This window comes from Trachurus japonicus, chromosome 8, assembly GCF_045865225.1.
Source record: "Trachurus japonicus isolate A0001 chromosome 8, Traja_1.0".
In the NCBI taxonomy this organism is placed as follows: domain Eukaryota; kingdom Metazoa; phylum Chordata; class Actinopteri; order Carangiformes; family Carangidae; genus Trachurus; species Trachurus japonicus.
In genome coordinates, this window is record NC_140914.1 from 7,781,285 (window position 1) to 7,799,978 (window position 18,694).

At 41.0% G+C, this 18,694-nt stretch overlaps 2 protein-coding genes across 2 annotated transcripts; both read left to right on the forward strand.

Moving 5' to 3' along the window:
- Positions 1-959: 959 nt before the first annotated feature.
- rundc1 (RUN domain containing 1) lies at positions 960-12,057 on the forward strand. Its single transcript, XM_085783526.1, has 5 exons — positions 960-1,443; positions 4,742-4,900; positions 5,863-6,061; positions 6,156-6,251; positions 9,646-12,057. The coding sequence occupies exons 1-5, from the start codon at positions 997-999 to the stop codon at positions 10,506-10,508; spliced, it is 1,764 nt and encodes a 587-aa protein (XP_085639652.1). The 5' UTR covers positions 960-996; the 3' UTR covers positions 10,509-12,057.
- A 1,339-nt stretch (positions 12,058-13,396) lies between these two features.
- On the forward strand, positions 13,397-16,470 carry rpl27 (ribosomal protein L27). Its single transcript, XM_085783551.1, has 4 exons — positions 13,397-13,479; positions 14,349-14,518; positions 16,044-16,154; positions 16,386-16,470. Exons 1-4 carry the CDS (start codon positions 13,399-13,401, stop codon positions 16,432-16,434), a joined length of 411 nt encoding a protein of 136 aa, XP_085639677.1. The 5' UTR covers positions 13,397-13,398; the 3' UTR covers positions 16,435-16,470.
- The last annotated feature ends 2,224 nt before the right edge of the window (positions 16,471-18,694 follow it).

Sequence of the window (18,694 nt, forward strand, 5' to 3'; positions counted from 1 at the left end):
TCTCCCTATCGCCCATGAGGAGGCGTGGTGCATATCCTCCTCAAGCGAAGGTAATTTCACAATCCAATGAGGGCATATTATTGTACATTATTATTCTTATTTGTGGTTGTTGTTTTATTAATTGGGGCAATCTTTATTTCTAGGCATCTTTCAAAACACCTTACAATGTAGAGGCAATATCACAATAAATCTATAGGTTTACAGTGTAAAACTGAGATAATTTGAAAAAAGAATTAGAGAGATGGAAAATAATCAGACTGCACATGCCAGTTTAAAGCAGAAGTAAGCGATCCGGTGGTTTTGGCTAACTTCTTGTCAGCCAATGGAGTTAGCAGTCCCCGCCCTCGTCCCTACGTCACCACATTCACGCGCATCCCTTGGCTGCACACACAGAGAGGACCCGCCCCTTTATGCCGTTCTCTCTCCTCATTGGATAAAGGTTGTAGGATACAAGGAAAGTTTTCTCCTCGGCTTACAGCAGAGCAGAGTGACTGACAGACCCGTGTTTCAGACCAAACACTCTATATAAGTGATTGTTGTCAGAAGATATAACCATTTAAGACTTATATTAACACAAATATTCCGCTTACCTCTGTTTTAAAGAGACGTGTTTTGAAGCGAGATGGAGGGATTTCTATTGATAAAGAAGTGAAATTGAGTTTTTATGTTCATTTGTTTGTTTTATTCTATTGAAAAATATATATCATGACAGAAAAAACTATTGAAATTGAGTTACATTTTTTTTTAGTGTTTTTTGTTTAACAGGTGGGCTTTTATTTTGAAGACACACACGTACACTTCCGGTGTTTTCCTTGACTCCGCTTTGACGTATGAATCATTCTCTCCAAGATGGCGCCTCATCACCTGTCTCTCCGGCGGCGGCGGTGGTGATCCTTCTTGTTTCCTGCGCAACGAAACGAACGAAACTAAAAAAAAAAACTTTCTCTTTGACAAAGTGAAGCAGCTGGAGCGAAGTCCCGTCGGTCCGTCAACAACATGTCCACAGAGGAGCTGTCGGCCTCGGACAGCGAGGCTGCGGTGGCCGGCGCCGGGGAGCGATGGGCACCGGTGGGCGCCGTGGCCAGTCCGGAGGAGGAGAGAGGAGGAGGAGGCGGCAGCAGCGGCCGTAGTGGAGGTGGTGGAGGAGGAGGAGGAGGTGAACCGAGTCAGAGAGGCTGCTCCTCCGCCGGGGACGAGGCGATGATGAACACGAAGCTGAAGAAGCTGGAGGAGGAACAGGAGCTGCTGAACTCCTCTCTGCTCGCCCTCACCTCCCACTTCGCCCAGGTGCAGTTCAGGCTGAAGCAGATCGTCCACGCCCAGAGCCGGAGCGACGAGAAGGAGAAGGAGAGGATGCTGGCCGAGCTGGAGGAGTTCGCCTTCAGGGGCTGCCCGCACGTCGTGGGCTGCAGAGCCACGGACGCCAAGCAGCTGGAGAACTCGGTGAGGGAAACACAACACTGACAAGACACAGACATAAGACATACTAAGACTGTTTATGCATCACACACATGGGGAACTTGGTTGTTACAGTAGCATTGTAACATAAAAGGTAAAAGAAAGAAAAATAAAGAAAGAAAAGTGTTACAACTGACTAAAATATGCAAATATATTTCAAGAAAATGCTAAAAGAAATGACAATCAAACTTGAAGCACAACCAAGACACACACACTGACAAGACACAGACATAAGACTGTTTATTCATCCCACACATGCGGAACTTGGTTGTTACAGTAGCATTGTAGCATACAAGGTAAAATAAAAGTAGAAAAATGTGCAAATATAGAACTAGCCTATAAAACGATAGGCTATATTAAAAAAAAAAATGCTAAAAGAAATAACAATCAGAACTTGAAACACAACCAAGACACACACACTGACAAGACACAGACATAAGACACAAGACTGTTTATACATCCCACACAGGGGAAACTTGGTTGTTACAGTTGCATTGTAGCATACAAGGTAAAAGAAAGAAAAAGAAAGAAAGAAAAGTGTTACAACTGACTAAAATATGCAAATATGTAAATATAAAACGATATATTTCAAGAAAATGCTAAAAGAAATAACAATCAGAACTTGAAACACAACCAAGACAAGACACACACACTGACAAGACACAGACATAAGACTGTTTATTCATCCCACACAGGGGAAACTTAGTTGTTACAATAACATTGTAGCATACAAGGTAAAAATAAAAGTAGAAAAATGTGCAAATATAGAACTATACAACGATATATTTAAAAAAAAAAAAAAAATGCTAAAAGAAATAATAATCAGAGCTTGAAACACAACCAAGACACACACTGACAAGACACAGACAGACACACTGACAAGACACAGACATAAGACTGTTCATCCCACACATGGCAAACTTGGTTGTTACAGTAGCATTGTAACATAAAAGGTAAAGACACACACACACACACACACACACACACACACACACACACACACACACACTGACAAGACATAGACATTATAGGCATAAAATCAAACATGTTTCCCTGACAGTGAAATTCTCTCCTTGTTGTCCACATCACAAATGCCAACATAAGAGATATAAAACTAAGTATAGAATAGAAAGACAATTAAAGAGCAACAGTAATATAATCATAAAAACAATAATAACAGAAATACAAAACAAAAAACGTACACAGATGGAGGTAGCAGTTGTAATTTGTAGTAGAGAGTGTATTGCATGTGCAATATGCATGTAATAATGATAAATAATGTGCAAACTGAAGATGCTGGTAGTGATTATAGCCTCAACTGTTTAGGAATCTGATGGCAGAGGGGAAGAAAGAGTTTTTCTTTGTCTGAAAAGAAACAAAACAAAAAACTCTTTCTTCCCTATAATGGGTAACTTAATAATGGGTTGTTACAGTACCTTTGTAGCATAAAAGGTAAAAAAAACAACAACAAAAAACAGTCACATGACATTATGGAATATGGATCTTTGATTTAGTTATTCCTGTGGAGGAAGCTTCACACCTCTATAGAGTTTTTGACCATTTTATCACCTGTTTTTTCAGCTGTGTTGACATTTTGTTTTTATAACTCTGTGACTTTAAAACCAGTAGAAATTAAATGAACTTAATTCAAAAACTGTGTCAGGGGCACTCTGTACCTGTACCTGTGTGTCCATTTAGTAATTAATCAATACTTACTACATATCTTAGTATAGATTTAAGACTGTAGTGTCTCAGTCAATCATCTATCTACAGGTGTTATTGCTGATAATCTTTGACAATTTCACATTACATTTGTAAAGCAGTAATAATACATGATTGAGGTCATTCTTTTTACATCAAAGTGGTCGTTGACTTCAGGCCTGTCAGACAGAGATATAGAAATCTGCAGCTGGACGTCGTTGATGCACAGATAGAAACACAGTGTGAGTCTGTGAGGCGTTTGTTTAAAACCAGCTCGGTTTAACTGAATTGATTCACCTCAGCTGCTGCGAGGTGTCAGAGTAAAACTGATTAGAGTGCAGACGCCTGTTGCGTCACACACACACACTCGCTCGCTCGGGGCTGCTGCGCCCACCTCGGCTTTGTTTCCAGGGATCTCTTATCTCTGGTGGAAAATGTTGCTTTCTGACACAAGTGTGTGAGTCACAGCGTCACAGAGCCGCCGTGAAAAAATCCCTCCAGCAGATGAGTATCTGTTTAATAAAGGCCTCGTGTGTACACAGCAGTGTTGAAGCAGCCCGCTCTGTTCCTGCCGTCGTTTACTCCTCTTTACACCGTTGTCTGAACTGAAGTCACGGTCATTGTTGACATGTGATATGACATAACTGCTCATCATCATCATCATATATCCCATCATATAACCTGCTAAAGGTCTTTTATTTATGTATTTCTCCCCCGTCACATGCGTTACTTTCAGGTGGATCTGGTGAGTACGACCCCCGACCAGTCTGATCTGATCTGTGTGTTCTTGTGTAAATGTATTGTGATACAGTTGTGCTCGTAAGTTTATATACCCTGGCAGAAAATGTGCAAAATGTGAACTATTCTTTAAAAACATTTCTCAAACTTCTCACATCCCAAAATAACACAATCATTAAAAAAAAAAAGAGATTTTTGCCAGTCTACCACCTGACCGTGGCTTGGTATCTACAGATTTATTGAATTGATTTGATTCCGATTCACAAGGTCCCAATTCGATTCGATATCGATTCATTTAGAGATACAGTATTTAGGTTTTACCAGTTTGCTTGGATATGAAAGAGATTTTCACAAAACTAATGTTGCAAATTGTACCTGGTGTTTTATTAAAAATATTCATTCATGTTTACATTAAATTGTAAATTGTATGTTAATGCACATTTATTTAACATGACCCACTCCAGAAGTAAATAGTGCAGTGGCGTGCATTAAAAGATCGATTTTAGGGTTTTATCGATATCGGATCTCTCAAATGAAGATCAATATGAATTGGAAAATTGATTTTTAATTTTTTTTTTATTTAATCAGGAATTAATCAGCAAACACAATTATGTAATAATACATGGTTTCGCCCAACCACTACCTCTGAATAGAAGAAGATTTTTTGCATGATCAATTATATTTTCCGAAATATGGCCAATATTTCACAAGTTCTGGGTCCAGGGTTTGTAAACGTATGAACACAACTATGCCAGATTGTAAAGTACGTCCTATCACAATCATAATATAAGAAAACAGTGTCTGTCTGTAAACATTAACATCACTGTGTGTGGTTCTCCATCAGACCGAGAGGGAGAAGAGGGAGCGTCTGGAGGCTCAGAGGGAAAAGCAGAAGGATCTGATTTTCCAGCTGAAGACGCAGCTGGACGATCTGGAGCGCTTCGCCTACCAGGAGGGCAGCTACGACTCGCTGCCGCAGTCCGTCGTCATGGAGAGGCAGAAGGTGGGAATCGGAAATGAAGTTAATGTTGGTGTAACAGCCTGTAGTCAGTCAGTCACTTTATTTAGTTTCTGTTTGGCCTCTGAGAGACAAAAACAATTAACGACGTCTCTCTACTGAGCCGTGAGCAAACAACTGCAGTTTCAAAGCTTTGGTGGAATCCGCTCGTCCGTCCGTCTGTCTGTTGTGTTGAGCACATAATGAGGCGTCTGCTTGTTTTAGATCAGGTGCAACAAGTCCAACATCTGTCCTCAAAATGCCTCAGGCATCACAGTCTTTGTAGATCGTTGTGTTGAATCTGAAACTTTCCTTCGGCTCATCCTGAACTTCAGTTTGTTTAAACTGTTTTTCCTCTGTTTTACTAACCATCCTCTTGGCCATGTGCATTTGTTTTTGAGGTAAATTCATCCAAAACCGCTGATGCACGTTCCCATCGGGAGCAGTTTTTCAGCGAGCAGTCTCTGTATTTACCTTGAAAACAACTCCGTCTCATAACGTTCTGTTATTATCTCATAGCGTGGTGAATGTGCAGGTCACAACTTGTCCACCAGAGCGTTGTGGAGATGTTGGATTGTGTATTTGATGAGTTTGATGAGGGAAACCAAGAAATCCCATTAGCCTCCGTAGCGTAGCTCTGAGCAGCTCACGGCTCTGCTCCGCCGTTCTAAAAATAGCTTGCACCGACAATTAAAGGTAACGAACCTACTAACTGCTATGACTATAGGGATTATGGCAATGGGCCAAAATGTTGAACTATCCCTTTAAGTTTTGCTGCAGCAGGAAATGCTCTGATAAACCCACTGTGGCAAACCAAAAGCAGCAAAACAAAGTGAATATTGGACTTAAAATTCATCAAGTAGCACCAACATGAATGATAATGTTTCTCCATAACTGCTCAAACTTTCTTTAAAGCTGTGATTATTGCAGATAAAGAAGTTTAACCTCTAACCTTTATTCTGGCTCAGGTCATCATCGACGAGTTGATCGAAAAGCTGGATGTGAACCTGAACGAGGACATCGGGAACTTGACCCCGGAGGAGCTCAGGCTGAGAGTCGACTCCGCCATCGCTCAGATCGTGAACCCGGCCAGAGTCAAAGAGCAGCTGGTGGACCAGCTCAAGACCCAGATCAGGGACCTGGAGATGTTCATCAACTTCATCCAAGGTAAACAGGCTTAAAGGGAGTGTGTTTGTGTTTGTGTTTGTGTTGCCAGTTTTTATTCGTTAGATACATAATATTTTATCTTCTCCTCCGACAGATGAGGTGGGGAATCCTCTTCTGTCCGACGGTGCAAACAGCCAGCAGCCTCAGGCAGCAGGAGCCAACACCAGGACTCCAGGGGTCAAGAAGAAAGGTCAGTCAGTCCCAGTCAAACTGCAGCTGCAGAAACAGTGTGATGTTGATGTTGATAGAAGTAAAACTAGACTGAAGCCTTTTGATGCCTCACAGCAACTAACTATCTGTGTTTTTGAGCCACGTGTCGGATCATGTCTCGATCTGATTCTAAAATTAGTCAGGAACATCCAGTTCAAGGCCAAAATCTGAACTAATGTTTGTTTTTAAATACTTCCCCACTATAAATTCAAGATTCAAGATTCAAGACGACTTCATTAATCCCTTAAAGGGCAATTCCAGCTTGCGCACCTCGTACTCATAACACAAAACGAAAAAAGAATGAAAGAAAAGAAAAAGTTGGCAGCTGTGTACACAATCTGCTTGCTCTAATAATAAATAACATGTACTAATTCCAATAAATATCTTCATTAAAAACACAATCTCTAAATGATAAAATACATAAAAAGTACACAGTACACAACACGAATACTGTAGAGATTCAGATTGAATTCACATGGCAGTCGGACAGCAGAGGAGATAAAGACTTAGACGAGGGATTACTGGGCATAACGACGCCCTGAAGGCAACCATGAGAATTCATTTGCTAAAATACCGGTACACCAGGAAGTACTGAAAATACTGTGTGACTTCCTTACGACCTGTTGTTCCCATAAATCTCTCTGTGTAAGTCATTATTAAACAAATTATTAAACCAGCAGATAAAAGAATAAGTTAACAGACTTTCAGTTCAGGACCGATAAAAAGACACAGAATCACTGGACTGACAGAAAAATAATTTAACATCCAAGTCTCTTACTGAGTCTGTTATTGAAGGTTGTGTGTTTCCATCCAGAGTTTATATATTTAGTTTATTTATATTTAAGCAATATATCACGACAGGACAAAAAATAGTCCCACCTCTCCGGACGTTAGCTCCAAATTAGCTCTGCATCTCGTCTTTTCCTCTGCTTTTTGTTTCAGGTGAAAGTCACTGCTCAATCCCCTCTACCATTGTTAACCCTCCCCGGAGGTGAAAGTTCACCTTAAACATGTGAATTCAACTACTTTAGTCCATTTTTTAACATTGTAAAAACACTGACTGTCTTTTGCTACCGATTGCAACAGTCCGTTGTCATGGATACATGACAACAACTTCCATTCATACCAGTCATACGTGCCTGGCGCGGAGTGATAGCATAGATATATAAACGTAGATGCCGCGTTCCATACTGCCGAACAGCGCCACCATGCGTCTGCTGGCCGCCATGTTGTGCAGGGCATAAGTTCTAAAGGACTGCCGTTCTAAACGCTGTAACCATGGTTGTAACCCCAGATTTTGATTAAATCTATTCACAGGCGTCATTTACGCTGGGAACGTTAACTACATTATCCTAGAAGCAGCTGAAACAGTGTGCACGGCGCAGAGCTTCCTGTACGCCGGAGCCAACTCGCAACAATGTAGCTTCAATTAAGTAGTTCTCAGACTCTTTCTGTCATCTCCCGCTTTGGACAAAGAGGGATTTCAAGACGCACCCATAGACTGTATAAAAAAGACGCACCACGGTGATATGGGTGCAACAAAGTCCCTGTTAACAAAATCAACATCTAATCTGTCCCTTCAAATTAAAGTTAGTGACTGTTTGGAGCAGCAGCTGACAGTGACAGTTTCCTCATCACTAAACCTGAGCCACCATCAGATCCACTCACGTCGTGACGACGGGACTAAGTCTCTTATTGTAGCTATATTCTGTGTTTTTCCTCTTTAACCGTCTCGTTTGAGTTTTTGCCCGGTCAACCTGCATCTGGTGCGCATCTGCTGTTTCTCTCGCGCTCACTCTTGATCCGCATATGAATATTATATAAAAAAATAAAAAGGAAAACACACAGACGCGCAAATTGAAATGGCTACTGTAGTGTAGTCTAACAATTCAGTGACCTAGAGCTGTAGACCTGTAGATATCCCCAAAGAAATTTAAATCAAACGCAACTGGACTCGGTTATTTTGTCTAGGAAGACGTTTCACCTCTCATCTAAGGCTGTCTTTACACTGCACGGTTCAAGTGGCCCAATTCCGATTTTTTTCTCTCAAGTGGCTCAGATCGGATCTGTAACATGAAAGTGTAAACGGGACAAATGCGCATGGAATCGGATATTGTCAGATCAGATTCAGGCCCCCGTTATATGTGGAAATAAATCAGATACAAATCGGATCTCTGCCAATGCGTCTGCAGTCTAAACAGACAGATCGGATCTTCCCTGGCAATGCGTGTCATACGTCATCAATGATAATATTAATTCACGTGCTCACGCGTCTCGCTGAACCTCTGTAGTCCGTGATTGACACGTGGGGCTGACCTGGACTACCGTGGCCAGCTGTGGCCAGCTGTAATCACTGTCACAGGTGTTACAGTGTTTAATAAACTCGTCATCCCTGTAAATGAGGGAAACCTCAGTGACCAACGAGTTAAAATAAAGGTTTAAATGAATAAAAAAAAAAAAAAATTGTGGTGTCCGCGCGTCTGTTGTTTTCCCCCTCACTAGTTCTTGTTTTCATATAGCCACTACAGTAACATTCATTTCTATGCGGATCGATACGAGGGCAAGCGAGGGAGCGCGAGATAAACACCAGATTTCAGGTTTTCCTACCGGCAAAAACTGAACCGAGCCGATAAGAAATCAAGAGAGGAAAAACAAACATTGTATACAAATGTGTGAGGCTGTCCCGTCCTCACGACGTGAGCGACGGAGGATCAAACGGTGGCACAACTGTCACTGTCACTCAGCTGCTCATCTCACAGCAGCTCTGCTCCACGCAGCCACTTCACTAACGTTATTTTGTAATGTTCACTTTGTAAGTGACGTGTTGGATATAAACTCTGAACACCAGACTCACCTTTGTTGAAAAATATTCTTATATTATTACGTGACAATTTCCTGAAATCACTAGTTTATTTCCAGCGGGTCGTTTCATGCAGGCACAGCAGGTGTAAATGCAGATGATCAGATCTGGGTCACTTCTGATAGAACATGTAAATAGACCGTCAAAAAAATCGGATATAGGCAACAAATCGGAATTGGGCATCAAGACCTGCAGTGTAAAGACAGCCTAAGAGGCTTCATCAGTTCATGTACGCAACTGATGAAGCCTCTTGGACCTGGACAAATGAGAATATTCACAGGCTTAGACGTTCTGTGTCCTGCACAATATGGCGGCCCCGCTGACGTATCGCCAGATATAGAACGCGGCATCTACGTATGTGTGATAGCCTATGCTGTGATAAGGCTTTAGAATAGTACTAGCTGTGGTATATGCTCATTATACGATGGTTAACAACCAATCAGATTGCCAGATTTCACCTTTCCGTTTTATAAATAGTTATAACATATTCCTATGTTGTGTTGTGCCCCTGCAGTCGACCCGGAGCAGGCCCAGCGGATGAGGGAGACCGGGCTGCAGCTGATCCAGAAGGCTCTGGCCGTGCTGCAGATCTTCGCTGCGAGCCAGTTCGGCTGCGGGACGGGACACGTCCCCCAGAGCATGTGGCCGCAGGAGAGCGCGGGACGGGACTACGGGCCCCTGCTGCAGCGTCTGGAGGCGGCCGTGGAGAAGGTCCGCGTGCTGGGCTCGCGCCGGCAGCCGTCCTTCGAACACGTCATCAACTACACCAGCAACTCGGCGCTGGGGCCGCGGGACGAGCTGACGACCACGGTGAGGAAGGAGCTGGCCATCGCGCTGAAGGAGCTGCTGGCCCACGGCCTCTTCTCGCCGTCGCAGACCATGAGCCTGGTGCTGGCGCCCATCTCCTGCCTGCTGCCGTACCGAGCGGCGCCGCAGACCATGCACCCGTGGGAACTCTTCGTCAAGTACTACCACTCCAAGAACGGGAAGGCCTTCGTGGAGTCGCCGGCCCGCCAGCTGTCGCAGTCCTTCAGCCTGCCTGTAGGGGGCGGCCCCGTCACCGTCACCCCCAAGCAGTCGCTGCTGTGGGCCGTGCACACGGTGCTGAAGGAGCACGGACGCTACAAACGCGGCCCGGACACGGAGTTCAAGGCGCTGGTGTGCATGGCGCTGAACGAGCAGCGGCTGGTGTCGTGGCTCAACCTGCTCTGCAAGTCGGGGACTCTGATCCACCCGCACTACCAGGCCTGGAGCTACATGGCCCAGACCGGCTTCGAGGGGGCGCTGCGCATCCTCGGCCGCGTCAGCCACCTCAAATTCAACCTCCCGGTCGACCTGGCCGTCCGTCAGCTGAAGAACATAAAAGACGCTTTCTGAAGTGGTAGAGAAACACTACAAATCTCAAAAATCAAGTATTTTTTATCAGCTCTTTACCTGCATTCAGGACCAAAAGCTTCGAGTTGGTCGCCTCTGAAGTCAAACCCACAGTACACGCACGGTTGATGATGTTGTTGGAGCTTCATCCACAAAAAAAACTACAATAATCAACACATCCCACTACGTTAAAGATGCCAAAAAAAAAGAAGACGAGAAGACGACGACGACACTCCCTGTACTGAAAACCTGCCTTAGAGAGAGTGAGAGAGACTGAGATAGATACCTCATCTTTAGAGAAGCCTTCCTGACCTTTACGACCTGTGCATCGTTTCCCCCTCGGCGTCCCGACCTATGCATCAAACTAAGAGGTTGGGGTTTCTGTACTTTAGACAATCCAGGAAGTCAACAAACGAGCAGAAACGCTTCTCGATCCCTGGTGTCGGTGCTCGTGCTGCTGCTCCATTCGTCCTACTGCTGTCGACTAAAACTAAAAACAAAAACCATCACATGTAGCAGCCTCGTTGATCGTAAAGCTTAAACAGCAGCACTCAGGTCAACATGGAGAAAAAAAATGAAATAAAATCTTACAGTATGTGAGGTGAAAGTGTCGTGTGACTTTGCCTACGAATATGCAGTTATCCACTCGACCTGCATCATCGCTTTTTAACAATGTTGCATGTTGCGTTTTTTCAGGTGTGTGAAGAGCATTTAGACCCTGTATGACCTGCTGCTTTCCTCCGGTTCCAGGTGAAGTTACAATTTAAAATGAACTGACAGTGATATTGTATTTAATGCTGTATTTAAAAAAAAAAAAGTTTACTTTTATTCCCTGTTTGTTTTTCCAGAGAAATTAGTTTTTATCTTCCTGACACGGCTGCGTTGCACGAATCATATCCTTAAAAAACTGAATGTACAAACCATAGATGCTATTAAACTGAGGTTACTTTACATGTGCTGTATGTTTTCCTTCTGTTCATGGGAATGAAAAACTTCAGTGTTGCTGGGCCCACAACGTGTACGTGTGTGTTTGTATTTCCTGAGATAAAAACCTGATTCCATGTTGGCACACTGTGCACCTGATGACACATTTTATCTTGTTTATTTTATGTTAATGGAAAATATGTGTTCTTTCCTGGGTGATGTTTAGTACATATAACTGTGTATTTTGCTATTTTGCTCATTTATTTTCTCCCCAATTTGTGTTTGTTGTTTTGTTCAAATGTTACTTTGTGATTTATGTAAAAAAAAAAAAAACTTTATTTATTTATTTGATAGCATGTTTTAGCTCAACACCGAATGTGGAAGTATGTGGAACATATCAAACACTAAAGTAGCTGCTGTACTGTTGCTGTTAATTGTCTAACAGTAGATACACTGGATCATTTAAATTGTGTTAAATTATAGTGATGTCATTTTTATTTAATCAAATGGAAAAAATAATCAGTCTGGGAAATATAAACTGTGGTCTAAATTTGTTTTTATCATGTTTAATGTATACTTACAGCTGTAAACACATTAAACATAATAAATTGATGATATGTGATGTTAATGGGTCCTCTTAATGTAATTTTTGAAATATATATATTTTAAAGTGATATCAACCGATAGCAGTCAAGCACTGTACAATACAGTAAACACAAGTAGCATTTTGAACACCTCTTGTTCCTGTGTAATAATGATTATAATAATACATGATATGAAGCAGTATAATTAAGACTAAATTAATTTGCAGTTTGATATTTAATGTTACACCATTTTTGGTATTTAGCAAGTGCAAACCAAAAAGAATATATTTGATTTACAATCTTTGTTTAGATCGCCATTGTCTGCACTAAATTCTGCTCATTATATTATTGCTCTGATTATTGACATCGTGAAGTAAAATTCTATTTACATATCAATTTCCTATTAATTTAACCCCTTTTGAAACTGAATTTGTTAATTATATCATAAATATATAATGACTCCCTTAGATTTAAATGTTTCACACGAATAAGATTTACTTTTAAAGAATGTTTGTGGTCTTACTACTGAATTAATGCTAAATGCTAAATGCTAAATGCTAAATAATCCCCACAAATGGGAAATTTGGTTGTTACAGTAGCATTTGTTAAAAAAGAAAAATATGCAAAAAATAAAATACCATTCTTATATTATAATGAGGATGTAGTACGTGTTTTAAACGGTTTTAAAGTTAAAAATAAAAATATAAATTGAAATGTAAAAAAAAAAAAAAGTTTCCGGAAGTGACGTAGACGCTCGCTGGGGTCAAAGTTGACAATCACCGTGACGACTTCCTTTCCTGATAGCGGCGGCCGTAGAACAGCATCAGTGAGTGAAACTTCCCTTCGAATAATCTTCATCCATCTCTCTAAATCTGGCTTCATCGACACCTTTTACCCCCCGACACTCGTGTCAATCCCTCCTGTTTATAAGATGCCGTTGAAATTTTCGTAGATTTTTAATCGGCCGTGATAAAAAATAAAGAAGTAACAATAATCGTCGGTGCTTTGCCTCCATAGCACCCAGTCCAACATGGCGGCTTCAGTTTGCACCTAAACCGACTCTTACAGCGGCTTTTGTTACATTTCACGCCTGCATGTTATGTTTCCATTGGTTTTGTCCCATTCAAACTATCCCCAATAATCATTATATTGATGTATTTGATCTAATAAGCGGCTGTTTAGCTCCGTAAAGTTACCGGAGGCTAATGCTAACTTAGCCGGGCTGTACCAGCATGCTAACCTCTTTTAGGCAAATCCCACGTTTTACGTGTTTATCTTCTTCCCGTTCACGTCAGCGATGTTTCCTGTGATGTGTTAACTTCACCTCGGTGTCAACGTGTTTAACCGTGTTTTTTAATGTTTATTTTATCTTGTTTGTGGCAGACATGGGCAAGTTCATGAAGCCTGGGAAGGTGGTGATGGTCCTAGCTGGACGCTACGCAGGGCGCAAGGCTGTCATCGTCAAGGTAAGACTCACTGAGCCTCAGGTGGTGTTGGAGAGACTGGACCTGCAGCTCATTATGAATATAATATGTATGCATAGGTCTAAGGTCCTATCTGTGTCATTCATTAGCAGCAGAGCGTCTGTGTCCATCTTTAAATGGGTTAAAACTGTAATAACTGAGCAGACATCATCATATTAGCACCTGGTTTTAGCTACGTATTGTGTTGACCTGTATTAAATGAATGGCAGACTAATTCAACATCAGACTTTATGCTCTGTGGAAACACCTTCACATTTGTCCTGTTAAGTTTCTCTCTGATGTGATAAAACTTTATTGACTTCCTCATAGAAAACTTCTCTCTCTTACATACTGAAATAACATTAACGTCCAATCAATCCCACATTTATATTCTCTCCAGACTGATTCATTGGATTGATTTTCAGACAGTTAACACTTGTCAATCTGGTTTTGTGTTAGTTATTTGACATATTTTCTTCCTGGATGATTTCATCAGTAAAGATGCTTGGAGACAGACCTTGTGTTTATTTCCTCTGTGGCAGTTTAATTTGTCATATAAAGCTTTAGAAGTCCTGCAGCTTAAACATAGCTAAGGGATTCGCTACATCTTAAAGAGCAATAACTATATGGACTGAAATGCATGCGAACATGGTGATGTTGAGGTAGCAAACAACCCACAATTTGCACATTTGTCATATAGAAACAGTGTGATGTTGCGCTCTTGAATCCAGAAACTAAAGTGTCATAGTTGTGCAAATTACAGTAGCAGCCAGTTGCATCAAAGCAGTGCAGCATTGTGTTGTATTTCCTCGCTGTGTCTGGTTTGTGTGCAGTTTGTCACAGCTCCTTGTTGAACTTTGTTTCCTTTGCAGAACATTGACGATGGCACCACTGACCGCCCTTACAGCCACGCTCTGGTCGCAGGCATCGACCGCTACCCCCGTAAGGTGACCACAACCATGGGCAAGAAGAAGATCGCCAAGAGGTCCAAGATCAAGGCCTTCGTCAAGGTGTTCAACTACAACCACCTGATGCCCACCAGGTCAGTGCCTCGGGTTGAAACCGTTCAGAGATCAGAGGCGGTGAATGATTTTTTTTAATAGCTTGAAAAAGTCACAAATGTTTTAAAACACCTGGTGGTTGTTGTTGAGTATTTCACCAGAAAACATCCAGTCACTGTTTTGGTCGTGTATCTAGAGCCGGATACAGGGATATTCCTCCACTGTTTAAAAACCACAATGCTGCACTGGATGAACAACATTTAGATTCATTCTGCAGTTCTGTATTTTGTTCCTAGTTTATGTAGATCTGAAGTTGATACTGTTGGTGGTTTGTGCTTCTAATCTGCTGAGGTGAATGGTAGTTTTTTTTTTAATCAAAAAGAAGCTCCCGCACACTGTCTCACTCTCAGATTTTATTGAAGCAACGTTTCGGTCAATTTGACCTTCATCAGGCAAATCCGTATTTTTGATTTTCGCAATTTGGGTTATGTCCTCCTACGCACCTGTACCTTCAGGTGTGCTGAGACCTTGCACTCATGAACGGTAGTTTTTTAAAATCGGACCAAACTAAACTCACACGGACGTGTTTCTTAATTTTAAAATGATAAATTATCGTCCATAATATAACCTTAGATTGTCTTATTCAAACTTGTCATTGTTTTTATCCATTCACTGTTCTTGATGTTTGTTGCTTCTGTGTCAAACAAACTCAAGAAATCTACATTTACAACAGGTTAAACAGTCTGAAAGGAAACTAGCTTCAATTAAAATGATGCATAAATGGAGAGAGCTCGTTCTATTGGCCTGTCACAAATCCATATTTATTTTTATGTTATATGTGACTGTACATTTTTTTTGTTCCTCTGGCAGTGAGGAACTCTTTGAAGTGTGTTGTGGGAGTATTGTGTTCATTAACACACTCACTCTCCATGTAGGTTGTGTGTGTCGTAACTTTGAGATGCACGAGTTTGTCACTTTTGCTCCAACACACTTAGTAACTAATGTTCATATTTGGACACGTCTTCATAATGTGACAGTTCAGAGACATTAGTTTGTCTGTGTAACCTCAAAACATTTCACCTGCAGCTGCAGGTTGATGAATGAGGGTTTTTTCTTTCCCTCCAGTGGAGGAGGAGTTGGGTTGATGAAGACTGGATGGTGCTTGATACCAGACGTTGTTCTGGAGCTAATGTTGAACATTACGTGATGCTTGTGAACACCTCACACGGTTGCTGCCTGTTTTGAAAGTGCTTGTGTTGCATTGAAGGCCGTTGGCTCAGTTGGCTGCAGCGCTGTGTCAGATTGCGGAGTCAAATGAGATAAAGGTTAATTGTCCAGTCGGAGTCGGTCACACTAAGAACAAAGTGACAGTGAAGCTTGGTGTTTCAACCTGCTGCGGCTGCTCTGTCGTCAGTTTAGAGTTTCTACAGTGAAGCGGCTCCGTTGTGTCAACAAGCCTCCAGCTACGAACGTGTACTTGAACAAATTTAAATAACAACAGACGTTTTATGGTCGACTTCACCTCACAGCTTTACATAACTCACTGTTTGTTTGTTTTCCTTTCAGATACTCTGTGGATATTCCTCTGGACAAAACTGTTGTCAACAAGGACGTCTTCAGGGATCCTGCTCTCAAGCGCAAAGCCAGGCGGGAGGCCAAGGTCAAGTTTGAGGAGAGGTGAGTTTTTCTACTGTGACATCAAATATCACAGACTGTAATGACTGTAGATTAAAATCACATGTAAAAGACTAAAAACTTTCCCATTACCAAACCAACAACCCTCTGTAACTTGGAGATGTGTGTGTTTGAACGAAAAATTTAATTGCCTGGTAATTCATTAACTGTACTCTGTTTTTCTGAAATGAGAAGGAAATATTTGCTAAATTGTTTTTGTTCTTTTATTTGCAGGTACAAGACGGGCAAGAACAAGTGGTTCTTCCAGAAGCTCAGATTCTAAATTCACCCGGTTTCACAAATAAATGTTTAAAAATGAGCTTTGACTTTGACTGATTTTTTTTTTTTGATGTAAATATTTCTGAAATATGTTCAGGGAGAAAAATAAACTTGGAACCTACAAGTGCTTTCAAACATCACATTACTTCACACTGGTAATGTAACAAAGTTCAAATGTTAAATGATCTGTGAGGCAGTTGTCAATGACTCAGCCTTTTCATACACAAAATGTATTGATGAGAAGTTGATTTGTGTTGTAATGGAACAGACATAAAACATCTCATCCATAGTTTCTCAGTAAAGAAGTTGGTTTTCTACACAGATTTATTATTTAGTGGACTGACATCAAACATTGTGACACTATTTGAAGTTGTTAGTACAGTACTGAAATTCAACTGTTACACAATTTACATTACCTGCTTGTAAGTTTTGAGTGAACAGCACCTAAGTAACTCTTGCTACAAAGAGGAGGATTACATACAGTTGTGTTCAAAATAATAGCAGTCCGACATCACTTGGACGATAAATCACTGATTTTGTTAGAATTTCAACTTTTTTTCCCCCAACTTTTTCTAGAAGTTTTAGTAAAGGTATAGAAAACCAACAGACCCAACAGGCATGACGTGCATGCTGCTGATTCTGTGAAACTGAATCATTTACTGAAAGGGGCGTGTTCAAAAAAATAGCAGTGCCAGGTTCAATTATTGAGGTCATTGATCAACATCAAATAGGTGTTAAACAGGTGGCCCTTATTCAAGGATCAAGGCAACTGATGCTGCATATGCTGGCTGTGCATTTGTCCTTGAAAAACAGAGTAAAATGGGTTGTTCAAGACACTGTTAAGAAGAAGAGCATTCTTTGATTAAGAAATTAAGAGGGGAAAACCTATAAAGAAGTGCAGAAAATGATCGGCTGTTCAGCTAAAATGATATCAAATGCTTTAAAATGGCAGCCAAAACCAGAAAGGCGAGGAAGAAAAAGAAAAACGACTATTCGAAGGGATCGGAGAATAACCAAAATGGCAAAGGCTCAGCCAATGATCAGCTCCAGGAGGATCAAAGAAGATCTAAGATTGCCTGTCAGTACTGTAACAATCAGACGACGTCTATGTGAAGCCAAGATACCACCAAGAAGCCCCCGCAAAGTCCCATTGTTAAAAAAAATACATGTAATGAAGCGGTTACAATTTGCCAAATAACACATTGACTGGCCTAAAAAGAAATGGCGTAATATTTTGTGGACTGATGAGAGTAAGATTGTTCTTTTTGGGTCTAAGGGCCACAGACAGTTTGTCAGACGTCCTGCAAACACTGAATTCAAGCCACAGTACACAGTGAAGACCCCCACCACCCCCCCACAAGCATGGTGGTGCAAGCATCATGATATGGGGATGTTTCTCGTACTATGGTGTTGGTCCTATTTATCGCATACCAGGGATCATGGATCAGTTTGAGTACACCAGAGTACTGGAAGTAGTCATGTTGCCGTGTACTGAAGAGGAAATGACCCCAAACAAGACAATGACCCCAAACACACCAGCAAGCGTGTAAAAAAAAAGATGTCAACACTGCTATTTTTTTGAACATTATATTTCTTGACTGTAAAATATTATCAAATTAAATTACTTTTTCCAATTTTCTTGGTTTGAAATAGAATGTGCAGTGTCCCCAATGCAGTTGTGTTCCTTAAAATACAATTTATTTGAAGAATTTTGAGGTTTACTCACCTTTTTAAACACACTGCTATTATTATGAACATAACTGTATATGATACACTAAATCATTCAGTGTTTTTACTGCACCAGATACTCATACAACTATTACACAAGCTATTTGACTTAAAGGACGTACATCCAAACATTTGTTTAAGCACTGTATTTTTTTGTGTTTGAATTGTATTGCACTTTTACTCATTTAACTAACAGGTGCACTTAAAGATTAGGATTTTGCAAAGAGAAAATAAACCCTACATTTTTCCAATGTATAACATTATTTCTGGATTTAAGTATTTTCATCATTGTGTAAGGAAAAAAAAGAGAAAAGAATGGAAGATGCAGGAGTTAAAAATAAGAACATTTCATTTGATATAAATGAATCTCCCTTCAATTAAAGTAAATAACATGTGCAGGTATTAAAACTGTATTTCAATTTAACGGGTGTTTCCCGTTTGATTCAATGTGGACAAGTTATATTTCCAATAGCACTTGAACGCGGCACCACTTGTGTATCAGCAGCGCCCCCTGATGGACGGAAACCGGTGAGACG